The following is an 11,973-nucleotide window of genomic DNA, read 5'->3' as shown; positions in this document are numbered from 1 at the left end:
CACAGATTTTTTATCATCTATGATTTCAGTCATTAACTCAGACTCAGCTCTGTTCTTAAGAAAAGTCTAAATTATTCATGAGCATCTCAGAGCTGGAAGACTTCTAACATTTTATAAACTACCAAAACATTACCACTGAAACCTGATATTACTTGTTGCATGCTAACTGTTCATGCATGTGTAAATTCAGCAAACTTAAGTTAAGTTAAAGATCGTTTCTTCAAATAAGGAGGTTTGAGTTTGTGGTTATCGAACTTTAAGTAAAGTTAGTTTGTGCATAAGACTTTAATTTGAGTCATCTGGGAGATTTAAAGTGAAATGTGACGTTCAAACACTCAGAGGTGATATTCTACATCTCAGCAGCAGCAGCAGGAAGCAAGAAGACACTGCAGCAGCTAAAGTACGGTGTGCTGGAAGGGACAAAACTTTGATTTTAAGACAATCCAATCTGAAAACTATGTATGACAGCAATTAAAAATCACATCCCCTGTAAATTATAAACACTAATTTATACTCATATTTATGTATCCTTTCATTTAGAAGGGACTAAGGTCTCTTTAGAGCTTCACAGCCCCAGATCTGATCAGTTTCTATTCTAGTCAATGTGTTAACTTCCACTGGATCCACTCCGTTGCAGAGTCCAGTCCGACAGGTCTGAGTCCTCCGGATCATAGATCCACAAGACTTCTATTGTTCCGGGATGCCGGAGCACGACGCATCAATCTCAACAGAGCAGATGGAGCGGGACAGGAAGTCAGGTTTCACCAAAACCAAATGAAAACATCCGGTTAATTTTCAGAATAAAAGACTCTGTGTTATCACCAGATCGTATTTCACTTAACTACAACAACAAACCAAAGTCATGATGAGTGGAGCCAGGCCTGGAGTCAACAGGTCAGAGGTTTTCAATCAATCAATCTTTATTTGTATCGCGCCAAATCACAACAAACGTTATCTCAAGACGCTTTTACAAACATAGGAGGTCTAGACCACTCTATGTCAAATTATGAACAGAGACCCAACACCAAGACAGGGTAAGACTCAGTCTGACCCCACCTTAATCCACCATGAGCATTGCACATCGCAGTATTTAGCTAGTTACAGCGGTGAGGAAAAACTTCCTTTTAACAGGCAGAAACCTCCAACAGGACCAGACTCATGTTAGACAGCCATCATGCCTCGACTGAGTTGGGTCTGGAAAGACAGATAGAGGGGAGTAAGAGAGAGAGGTGATAGTGATGAGACGAGTCGTAGAAGCTGTTGCCGCTGGAGTCCAGACCGTCCACAGCAGGAGGACGTCAACGGCAGCTCAGAGGAATCTACGAGACAATGGAGCTCAGGGACTCCAGAAAGGTCTATGGTTAGTAACTTTAATGGGACAGGCAGAGTTAAAGTAAGTGATGAGGGGGTTGGGGGGAAGAAGGTGAGCTAGGATCCCAGTGTGTCAGTGTGCCAGTTCCCCCGGCAGTCTAGGCCTATAGCAGCATGACAAAAGCTGGTCCAAGCCTGATCCAGCTCTAACTATAAGCTTTATCAAAAAGGAAAGTTTGAAGCCTACTCTTAAAAGTAGAGAGGGTGTCTGCCTCCCGGACCCTGACTGGTAGATGATTCCAAAGGAGAGGGGCCTGATAACTGAAGGTTCTGCCTCCCACACTACTTTTAGAGATTTTAGGTATAACTAGTTTTCAGAGGACCAGAAAGACAACATGGAGGAGGAGAGGAGGAGGAGGAGAATCCTTGATTCAGGGATTACAGAAGGGGAAACCTCGGTCACATGACTCCAGCTGTCCGGAGGTCCTGCTCCGTGCTGCGTTCTGAAAACACAACCAGTGGGTGTTGATGGACGAGACCAGACACAGATGTAGTGGAAGGCCGATGTTAGAGATGCTTCTTAAAACACACTTTCATACTGACCTTATTTGAAAGTTTCACATCTTAAAAAGCTGCAACAACTTTCCTGAAGGAGTTCAGACGCTGTCTCTTTAAGAACGTCTCCCTTAAACCATGGCATATTTAAAGGCAGTGTATTTGTGTATAGATGGATGTGCATCTCGTCTCAGAGTTTGTCTTTGCCATCATTCATTTACTGAAGTCATTGCTCCAGAAGCTCAAACTGGATCTCTGTTATTAACAACATTCAGACTGAATCACAGCGCTGCGTATACGTCTGAATTAAACTCTGTATTCTAAAGCTCTGTAAATGCATTCACACTCAGGGAGGCAGCTGAAGGCAGTGACAGTGCAGTCCTCTCTGTAGATGACCTTTACACACACACACACACACACACACACACACACACACACACACACACACACACACACAGTCGTCCTCTTTCAGACCTAAATAAATAAATTGATAATAACGTTCAGTCTCAAGGACGCACACACAGATGGCCACCACATCAGCGATTCTCAATGATAGCGCTGTGCGTTCAGAACAATGTCTGCGTTGAGCCGCTCCCCCTCCCGCTTTAATCTTGGCAGCCGGCGACGTTACGTAACGACGCCCGTCCTAATCAATGACCCAGTATTCCAGCTGATCTAATCGCTCTGTTCCCAGCCTGAGCTTATCTGGACGTACAGTATCTCAGCATCAATGGAGACGGCACTTTGGACATCATGCCATCTTCTCCTGGGCCTGCAGATGCATGACGTTAAATCCAGGCAGATTTATTTATGAAGCACTTTTAACAGACTCATCAAAGAGTCCGTCCAAGGGAGGAGGAGGAGCGGGGGGGAGGGATCAATAAACAATCCTGTTTTCATTATCAGCAGGAAGAGTGGTTTTACACTCCTCCAAGGCTGCAGGTAGATCTCCTCAAGTCAAGGACAAGAGTGTGTGCACACAACACGGTGACCCTGACCCCAGTCAAGTACCTGATTCTGGTCTGGCAGGAGGACGGCTGCTGTCACAGGAAAGACAAGATCAGACGGATTACCAAGCAGGTACGATGATGTCATTTCATATCAAACAATAAAACTTGATGAAATACAAAATAACTAAATTCAACATGGTGCAAAGCTGCAATACAAGGACATTAAGCGGCAACGTCCGGTCTTGAGAAATGAAGCCGATGCAGAAATGCTAACTGCAGTTCATCCAGCGTCCACTAGAGGCTGGCTGCAGAAACACCAAAAAACCACATACACACCCATTCAAAGAGACGGTCTTTAAAATAAACATGTTTACAGTCTGGTTCAAAAAACGTGAACAGTTTTGCATAATTAAGTTATTTTTCAAGGTACCCTATGATGTCTGTTTCAAGGTACCCTGTAGTATCAGTTCCAAGGTACACTGTGAGATCTGTTTCAAGGTACCCTTTACTATCTGTTTCAAGCTACCCTGTGAGGTCTGTTTCAAGGTACCCTTTGAGGTATGGTTCAAGGTACCCTGTAGTATCAGTTTCAAGGTACCCTGTGAGGTCTGTTTCAAGGTACCCTGTACTATCTGTTCCAAGGTACACTGTGAGATCTGTTTCAAGGTACCCTGTACTATCTGTTTCAAGGTACCCTGTGAGGTCTGTTTCAAGGTACCCTTTGAGGTATGGTTCAAGGTACCCTGTAGTATCTGTTTCAAGGTACCCTTTGAGATCTGGTTCAAGTTACCCTTTGAGTTCTGGTTCAAGGTACCCTGTAGTATCTGTTTCAAGGTACCCTTTGAAGTATGTTTCAATGTACCCTGTAACACCTGTTTCAAGGTACCCTGTGAGGTCTGTTTCAAGGTGCCCTTTGAGGTCTGGTTCAAGGTACCCTGTAGTATATGTTTTGAGGTACCCTGTGAGGTCTGTTTCAATGTACCCTGTAACACCTGTTTCAAGGTACCCTGTGAGGTCTGTTTCAAGGTACCGTGTGAGGTCTGTTTCAAGGTGCCCTTTGATGTATGTTTCAAGGTACCCTGTAGCATCTGTGTCAATGTACCCTGTTAGGTTTGTTTCAAGGTACCCTGTAGTATATGTTTCAAAGTACCCTGTGATGTCTGTTGCAAGGTACCCTGTAGTATATGTTTCAAAGTACCCTGTGATGTCTGTTGTAAGGTACCCTGTAGTATATGTTTCAAAGTACCCTGTGATGTCTGTTGCAAGGTACCCTGTTGTATCTGTGTCAATGTACCATCTAAGGTTGGTTTTAAGGTACCCTGTAGTATCTGTTCCAAGGTACCCTGTGATTACTGTTGCAGGGTACCCTGTAGTATCTGTTCCAAGGTACCCTGTGATGTCTGTTGCAGGGTACCCTGTAGTATCTGTTCCAAGGTACCCTGTGATGTCTGTTTCAAGGTACCCTGTAGCATCTGTTGTAAAGTATCATTGACTTCTGTTGAAAGATACCCGTCAGTGTGTGTTCCAGTGTTTTCTTAAATGGCTGTTTCAGGGTACCTCTGAAGATTTGACCTGATGTATCTGTAACATCTGTTGATTTCAGTTTTGAGGAACCCTCAGTGATTGGATTAAAGATGATCTTGGCCTCAGTTTTGAGACACCCTTAAGTGTCTGTAATGTCAATTTCTGGTCGAGGTACCCTTTACGCTATGATTCAGCACATTCTTGTGTCATGATCGTTTGCGTTTACATTTTATTTCAGGGTACTCTTCAGTGCTTGTTGTGAGATATCCTTGCAGCTGTATCCAGAAACCCTTTGGTATCCGTCTCAGGCACCCTTTAATATATCTGTCCCATTTTACTCTTAATGTCTGTTTTAGGGTACCTTTGACCTCTCTGAGGTACCTTTGACCTCTCTCTGAGGTACCTTTGACCTCTCTGAGGTACCTTTGACCTCTCTCAGGTACCTTTGACCTCTCTCTGAGGTACCTTTGACCTCTCTCTGAGGTACCTTTGACCTCTCTGAGGTACCTTTGACCTCTCTCAGCCTGTCATGAAAACCAGATCTTTTCATGGGTTTCCTTTGTTTGTCTCTTTGGATTTGATGTCATTCAAATCTGCTTTAACAATTTTAAAAACCTCTCTGTAACATCGTCAGGCCCAGAGTCAAGAACATTAAATGTTAGTCACAGAAGTTTCAGGTGAGAGAAGTCAGCGCTCAGCAGCAGGTGAGAGAAACACCCGGTCAGCAGGTGAGCGGTCGCTGCAGCTCTCTCTCTCTCTCAGGTTTATTGCAGGTCATATACCTGAGAGGAGGTTTTAAAGGTGAGTGCAGACTGCAGGCGGCGTCACTGCAGGAGGAACCTGTCGAGGTAAAAACTGCTTCTTTATTTCTGAATGAAGGTGTGAGCTCATGTTCTGATTAACATCGATTCACTGACTCTTTATGGATTCATTAGAAATCAGAGTGAGTAAGAGTCTGAGATGCATGAATCTGAAATCACTTGGTGATTCATTTATTTCCTTTTTTATCCAGAAAAATAATCTAATGTGACTCCCAGAAGTCTGTTTCTATTCTCAGATTTTCTGATTTTTCATTTTTCATTCTGGAAGTTATTTCAACATAAAGATCCTGCAGGATGTTGGACTCAAATCCTCAGATAAGGTAACAGGTGTTTGGCTCCGGCTATTTAAAACGATTGAGCAATGAGTCTTTAATTCGTATCTTTGCTTTTCAGATAATGCACTAATTCAAAGTGACATCTAGTTCAAATGTTATCTTGCAGGAGAAAGTTACCCTGACTTCAAACTCTCACACAAAACTAAAAGAAGTGTTCTGGAAGTCAACCACCTTTAAAACATGAACCTCCTGCTGAAACATCTCTGATCACTGCATGTGTAAAATGTTAAAACTTGCAGGAACTGAAGCAAAACAACATTTATGATGAGTATTAAAGATGCACGGCATTCCTTTGAGAGCACACTGGAGCTTATCTCAATCTTGAGGCTAAAGCTCTTTTCACACTCCTGATAACTCATGGACACACCGTTATAAACACACCTCCCTCACAGCGTCGCATTAAAAGGAAACAAGGAACATTTATAAGATATTAAAGATGGATGACAAAGCAGAGTCCTTCACTAAGACTACAGTTTTTGCTGTTTAATCAATGCAACGTGTGCAGAGACGTACTCTCACAGTATCAATGAATGAGTGGAAACATGCTGGGAGCAGAGACATGCATGCAGCAGCTTCATTTCGTGCACGAATATTGCACCAGTTGTGTGCCTGAGCGATTTAACCCTCATCACTCCTCCTCATCATCGGTGGATGTTCCTGTCTTTTATCTGCAAAACTCTCTGCAGAATTGTTACAAAGAAGCTGTCGGGAAAAGGTCCAGATCAAGTTAGGGTGTGATTTTCTGCTGATTGCATTCACACGTGCACGAATATTATGGTACTTTCTCACTGCATGTTTACATACAGCATCTGACGATCAGTCCAGTCTTTAACATCATGCAGGTATGTTGAGTTTTGGACCTGTACCTCCCATGCTTACTGTCTGTGACTCTCTGTGTTTCCAGATGAGGTGGTGTGTTGCTGTCGTCCTGACGGTGCTGCAGCTCTGCAGCCCGGCGCTGCAGTCGGACCCTCTGCTCTACATCTCACAGCTGCAGGACGGGCAGGAAACACCCAGTAAGTCAAGATCAGATCCAGTCCCATCTTCCAGACAGGACTCAGTCTGATCTCATCTTAATCCACCATTTAGCAAGTTACAGTGGCAAGGACAAACTTCCTTTAACAGGCAGAAACCTCCAGCAGGACCAGACTCATGTTAGACACACATCTGCTGAGACCGTGTTGGAGAGAGGGATAGAGGGAGATGAAGAGAGAGAGAGAGATGATAGTGGGGAGACGGATAGTAGTAGTTGTAGCAGCTGGAGTCTGGACCACGTCCACAGCAGCAGAGATCCAGAGGAACCTACGAGACAAGGGAGCTCAGGGACTCCAGAAAGGTCTAAGAAAAGAGAGAAGAGAGGGAGACCAGAAGAAAGAAAAAGAGGAGAAGAAATGGGGAAGGAAAGGATAGAAGGAAAGGACGGGATAAGAAAAGGAGACATAAAGGATGAAGAGACATGGAAAGAAAGAAAGGAAAAAGGAAGACAAAGGAAGTGACAGAAGTGAAGGAAGGAAGGCAGGAAGGAAGGATTGAAGGGAGGGAGGAAAGAAAGAAGGAAGGAAAGAAAGAAAGAAAGAAAGAAAGAAAGAAAGAAAGAAAGAAAGAAAGAAAGTAAGAAAGAAAGAAAGAAAGAAAGACAAAAAGAAAGAAAGAAAGAAATAAAGACAAAAAGAAAGAATGAAAGAAAGAGAGAAAGAAAGAAAGAAAGAAAGAAAGAAGGAATGAATAAAGAGATAAAGAAGGAAGAAAAGAAAGAAGAAAAGAGAGAAGTTAAGAAAGAAAGAAAGAAAGAAAGAAAGAAAGAAAGAAAGAAAGAGAGAAAGAAAGAAAGAAAGAAAGAAAGAAAGAAAGAAAGAAAGAAAGAAGGAATGAAAGAAAGAGAGAAAGAAAAAAGGAAAGAAAGGAAGAAAGAAGGAGAGAAAGAAAGAAAGAAAGAAAGAAGGAGAGAAAGAAGGAAAGAAAGAAAGAAAGAAAGAAAGAACAAAAGAAAGAAAGAAAGGATGAATAACAGACCCCAAAAAAGGAATCTACAGCAGAGATCTAGAGGAACCTACGAGACAAGGGAGCTCAGGGACTCCAGAAAGGTCTATGGTTAGTAACTTTAATGGGACAGGAAGAGTTAAAGTGAGAGACAGGCAGAGAGAGGAGAGAGAGGGAAAGACAGGATCCCAGTGTGTCAGTCTAAGCCTATAGCAGCATAACTAAGACCTGGTCTAAGCCTGATCCAGCTCTAACTATAAGCTTTATCAAAAAGGAAAGTTTGAAGCCTACTCTTAAAAGTAGAGAGGGTGTCTGCCTCCCGGACCCTGACTGGTAGATGATTCCAAAGGAGAGGGGTCTGATAACTGAAGGCTCTACCTCCCATACTGCTTTTAGAGACTTTAGTCTTAATCTCTGACACTAAATCTGTTTGTCTTGATGTTCTCGTCTCGTAGAGCCGTGGCTCAACCCCGCCCTGGAGGAAGTCGTCCCTTCTCGGGAAATCACCAAGACCCCTGAAGTCCGAGACCCCCCAGCCTCTCTAACACCCTCAGACCCCATGTTCGGTGAATACACCAACCTCAAGTGGGTCACCTGGGACGGCTCCCTCCCCAACGGTGCCGTCGCCATCTTCAACGGCTACACCGAACGCAACGACTACGTCTGCAAGGTCAACTGTGAGGCCGGCTTCTACACGCCCAGCAAAGGAGCGTTCTGCCAGTACCCGTACGCCGACACAGAGTACAGGTCCTCCAAGTTTGAAATGCTGGTCAACGTGGACCACTTTGAGTTCCTGCAGTGGGTTGAAGATTCGTACGGGTCGGTCCCTCAGTACTCCGTGAAAACCTGCCCCAACTCAGACATCTACGTCGGCAAGAACAAGTACGGTCTCGGCAAAGTGGTGACCCAGCACGAGGCCTTCTTCCTGCCCTACGAGGGGGATGAGTACTGGTACAAGAGCTACCAGGTCCTGGCCATCAACAGAGAGAGCTACAGCCAGCACATCTCACATGTGGAGTACGCCATAGACCAGATGGAGCTCTTCCACCACCCCCCAGAGGCCCTGAAGCTCGCCAAGGTCACCAACCTCGAGTGCAACAGTGTGCAGAAGACGGTGAGTCTGGACAAGACCAGCTCGGTGGAGAAGTCCTGGGACATCGGCAGAGAGACCCGCAACGGCTCCGTCTCCACCATGAAGGCCAAAGTTCCCATCCTGGGCCCGGGGACGGTGGACTTCACCAAGGAGCAGACCGTCACCTTCTCCGAGGGGACGACCATGGTGGAATCCATGAGTCACGCCGTCTCCGTGCAGCTGCTGGTCCCGCCGAACCACTCCTGCTCCGTGAGGATGGACGGCAGGAAGATGACCGCCGACATCCCCTTCACCGGCCGGCTGAGCAGGACCAACTACAACGGGGACACCCACTGGACGTACATCACGGGAACCTACGACGGCGTGAACGTCGGCGAGATCAACGCCGTGGTGGAGAGGTGTCAGCCGGTGGCGGACGCTGAACCCTGTCCCCCAAATCAAGACTGATGTATGAAACTCAGAGCTCAAAAGTCAAACATGAGAGTTCAGAAATAAAGAAACATAAAAACATTGAAGGAGTTTCTCTTTGTCTCTCTTAATGAAGATATTTCAGGTCTTTAAAATATGTTTTCAGATCAGTTATTTTACACATATTTTTAACTCAAATAATATTTTAATTAGCTCTAAAAAGTGTTTAATGATAAACCACTTTTTAACCAATTTGCATCCATAATCATTATAAAATATATAAAACAACAGACACAACACACCTTCATCATGAACGCTTAAATCTGCAGAAATAAACATTAGTATTAAAGGTGACATATCATGCAAATTGACTTTTAATGGTTCTTTACCTGAAATCTGTGTCCATGTCTACAAACCCCCCGAGAATGAAAAAAATCCATTCTGCCCCTGTTCTGATTTCTCCACCTTTCTGTAAACGTGTGCTGAAACCAGCCGTTTCAGACTTCAGTGTTTTTGTTACGTAACAACAATATCCGGTCTGTCACGGAGTCAGAGCTCGGAGCTTGTTCAGCCCATAGACTGTATAAATACAACTCAACCCCTCCTCCGTTTTCATTACCTGCACAAATGTGTGCTAACAAGGAGCTTAGGAGGGAGGCATGCTAGTTGTAGGCTGTCTTAATAAACACAAAGGTCGCTTTGACTCCCCACGTCTGCAGATTTGAAGATCTAGTGGATGATTTTTATTTGTCATGGATAAGTGTTAGCGCTAATTAGCATAGCCACATAGCTGTAGCTGTAGCTGTAGCTGTAGAAGTAGCTGTAGCTGTAGCTGTAGCTGTAGCTGTGTACCAAGACACACGTCTACATACTGATAAATAAAACAACAAGAAACACTAAATCTGTGACCAATGGTTCAGAAAGGTCCTGCTGCAGGCGCCTCTCCGTCAGGATCAGATTCAGAGGGTTGAAGTAACGAGATCTCTGAGCAGCCGTGTATATTCAGCCAGGATGTAAACATTAGATCAACGTGCTGGAGAGCCGAGGCACATCCACTTCCTGAGGGGGCGTGGTCAGAGAGAAAACAGACTGTTCTGAGGAGGACTGAAAAAGAGGACTTTTCAGGCAGACCAGAATCTGATTTTAAAGTGTTTTTTTTGAGCATAAACTTTAAAGACATGTTTTGGGGACCTCTTAGACCAATATATGTTGATGAAAAAAGCGTGATATGTCCCCTTTAATAAAGTTAACATACATTCATTTGCACATTGATGAACATGGGTGTGTAAATGTGCAAGATTGCAACCACAGGCTAATTTCCACCTTTATGTATAAAAAATATAAAATGCACATAAACCCAGGCTACAGACAACAAACAACATAAACTATACATTACTTTACAAAAAACAAGCATATAAAATATGATATTCAAGGCAAAACCAGGAAGTAAAGTGCCAGAGTGTTGAAGTGTAAATGTGCTGTTTTATTGCACATTATTTTAATTGTAAATTGCATTATGCCCCTCACCTGTTAATTGAAAGGGCTGGCAGAATTACACAAAGCCCTACCACACAGACATTTGCATTTACAGAAGTGCATAGATGTGTACTTTCAATAACAAATAATGTGTCTGAAATAATAAACAATTATTTTTTTACATTATAGATCTTAGTTCTGTATTTTTACCTCTGTGTTCCTCCATTTTAACATTTTATTTTACTTATTATATTACTCATTATTATCAGTCCTAATGTCACAATAATGCTGCAGAAAAAAATTAACCTAATTGAATCTATAAAGTAAACAAGAGCCTACAAATACTAATTATTAAAAAGTTATTAGCAGTTAAAATTAAAGAAAGTAAAATAAGCATATTTTAAGAACGTATATACACAACTAAAAAGTAAATTTACAAATATTTACAAAACCAGTGATGCAGTGAAAAATATGCACAGACTTGTAGCAGGTTAAAAACAACGTACTGAACCGAGAAGATGGGTAGAAAAAAAAGTATTGCAGATGTAAGAAGAGAAGGAAGAATAATTATTGCATGTTAATAAATAATAATAAATAGATGGGGTAGTTATTGCACATGAGTCCGTTTTGGTGAGGTTATTGTTGTTGGTTATAGAGTCTGACCACTGCAGGAAGAAAAGACCTGTGGGTGAAGAAGTCTGCCACTGAACGAGCTGCCCAGTGCTGTTATGGTCATTTTATTTTTATTATTATTATTTTATTTGATCTTTATTTTATTTCTATTTTATTCCTACATATATGTTATTTTATTGCTTTTTTCTCTGAATATTTTGACTTTCTTACATCCTGTGTATTAGAGAAACTGGAATAACTGATGAAGTATTTCTGATTCTGAGTTGTTCCTCAGCCGGACAGCTAGGGGGCGCTGTGGTCCACAGAGTGAGAACACTGTTTCCTGTTGTCTTGTTCCTCTCGTTGATTCATGTGAGAGCTGCTGTCACCTCTCTGACCGGGTGGAGATCTATTCCTATCAAAGACAAACATTCTGATTTATCATGATCCGGATTTAAACACAGATACAGGTCCAGGTACTTAGACCGGATCCCTTTCTGAGACCAGCCTGATCCTCAGAGATCAGACTGACACTAACAGCAGAGAGCTGACCCTTTGGTGCTGACATGTTGGAGTAAATATATAAAATACAACATCATTAAAACAGATAACGGTCTGATATATGAGCCGAATTAAAGAGGCCTCTCTCTTTAGTAAGGTCTGTGTGTTTTTAACTCTGTGTCTGAAGAAGCTGCTGGACTTTGTCACCATGAGGAGACTCTTAACCAGGATCATAAACAGAGTTCTGCTGACTGAGGGGTTCACTAAAGGCATGGGGTTAGAGATACACACACAGGGCCGCAGGAGGATGGTAAGAAATAAACCTTATATCATGAATATTATATTTAACACACTGTGGATCAATATGTAATTATTTAAAGTTTACTACAACAGTATCATATCCCGTC

At 42.8% G+C, this 11,973-nt stretch overlaps 1 protein-coding gene across 4 annotated transcripts; it reads left to right on the top strand.

Moving 5' to 3' along the window:
• Window positions 1-2,764: 2,764 nt before the first annotated feature.
• LOC117819157 (natterin-3-like) lies at window positions 2,765-9,070 on the top strand. 4 transcript variants are annotated; one of them, XM_034692397.1, is made up of 3 exons: window positions 2,765-2,946; window positions 6,401-6,512; window positions 7,932-9,070. In XM_034692397.1, exons 2-3 carry the CDS (start codon window positions 6,401-6,403, stop codon window positions 9,014-9,016), a joined length of 1,197 nt encoding a protein of 398 aa, XP_034548288.1. In that variant the 5' UTR covers window positions 2,765-2,946; the 3' UTR covers window positions 9,017-9,070. The 4 variants fall into 4 exon arrangements, with proteins under 4 accessions (XP_034548288.1, XP_034548289.1, XP_034548287.1 ...); XM_034692398.1 differs by lacking the exon at window positions 2,765-2,946 and adding an exon at window positions 5,021-5,068; XM_034692396.1 differs by lacking the exon at window positions 2,765-2,946 and adding an exon at window positions 5,078-5,188.
• The last annotated feature ends 2,903 nt before the right edge of the window (window positions 9,071-11,973 follow it).

This window comes from Notolabrus celidotus, chromosome 9, assembly GCF_009762535.1.
Source record: "Notolabrus celidotus isolate fNotCel1 chromosome 9, fNotCel1.pri, whole genome shotgun sequence".
NCBI classification, from domain to species: domain Eukaryota; kingdom Metazoa; phylum Chordata; class Actinopteri; order Labriformes; family Labridae; genus Notolabrus; species Notolabrus celidotus.
The sequence above is the reverse complement of the archived record's forward strand: the minus strand, read 5'-3'. Positions and strand labels throughout refer to the sequence as shown.

What these genes read in the sequence shown, in the direction of transcription:
- LOC117819157 (XM_034692395.1), top strand. An exon ending in GGACGGGCAGGAAACACCCA is followed by an intron (nt 6,513 to 7,931) that starts GTAAGTCAAGAT and finishes CTCGTCTCGTAG; the next exon opens with AGCCGTGGCTCAACCCCGCC.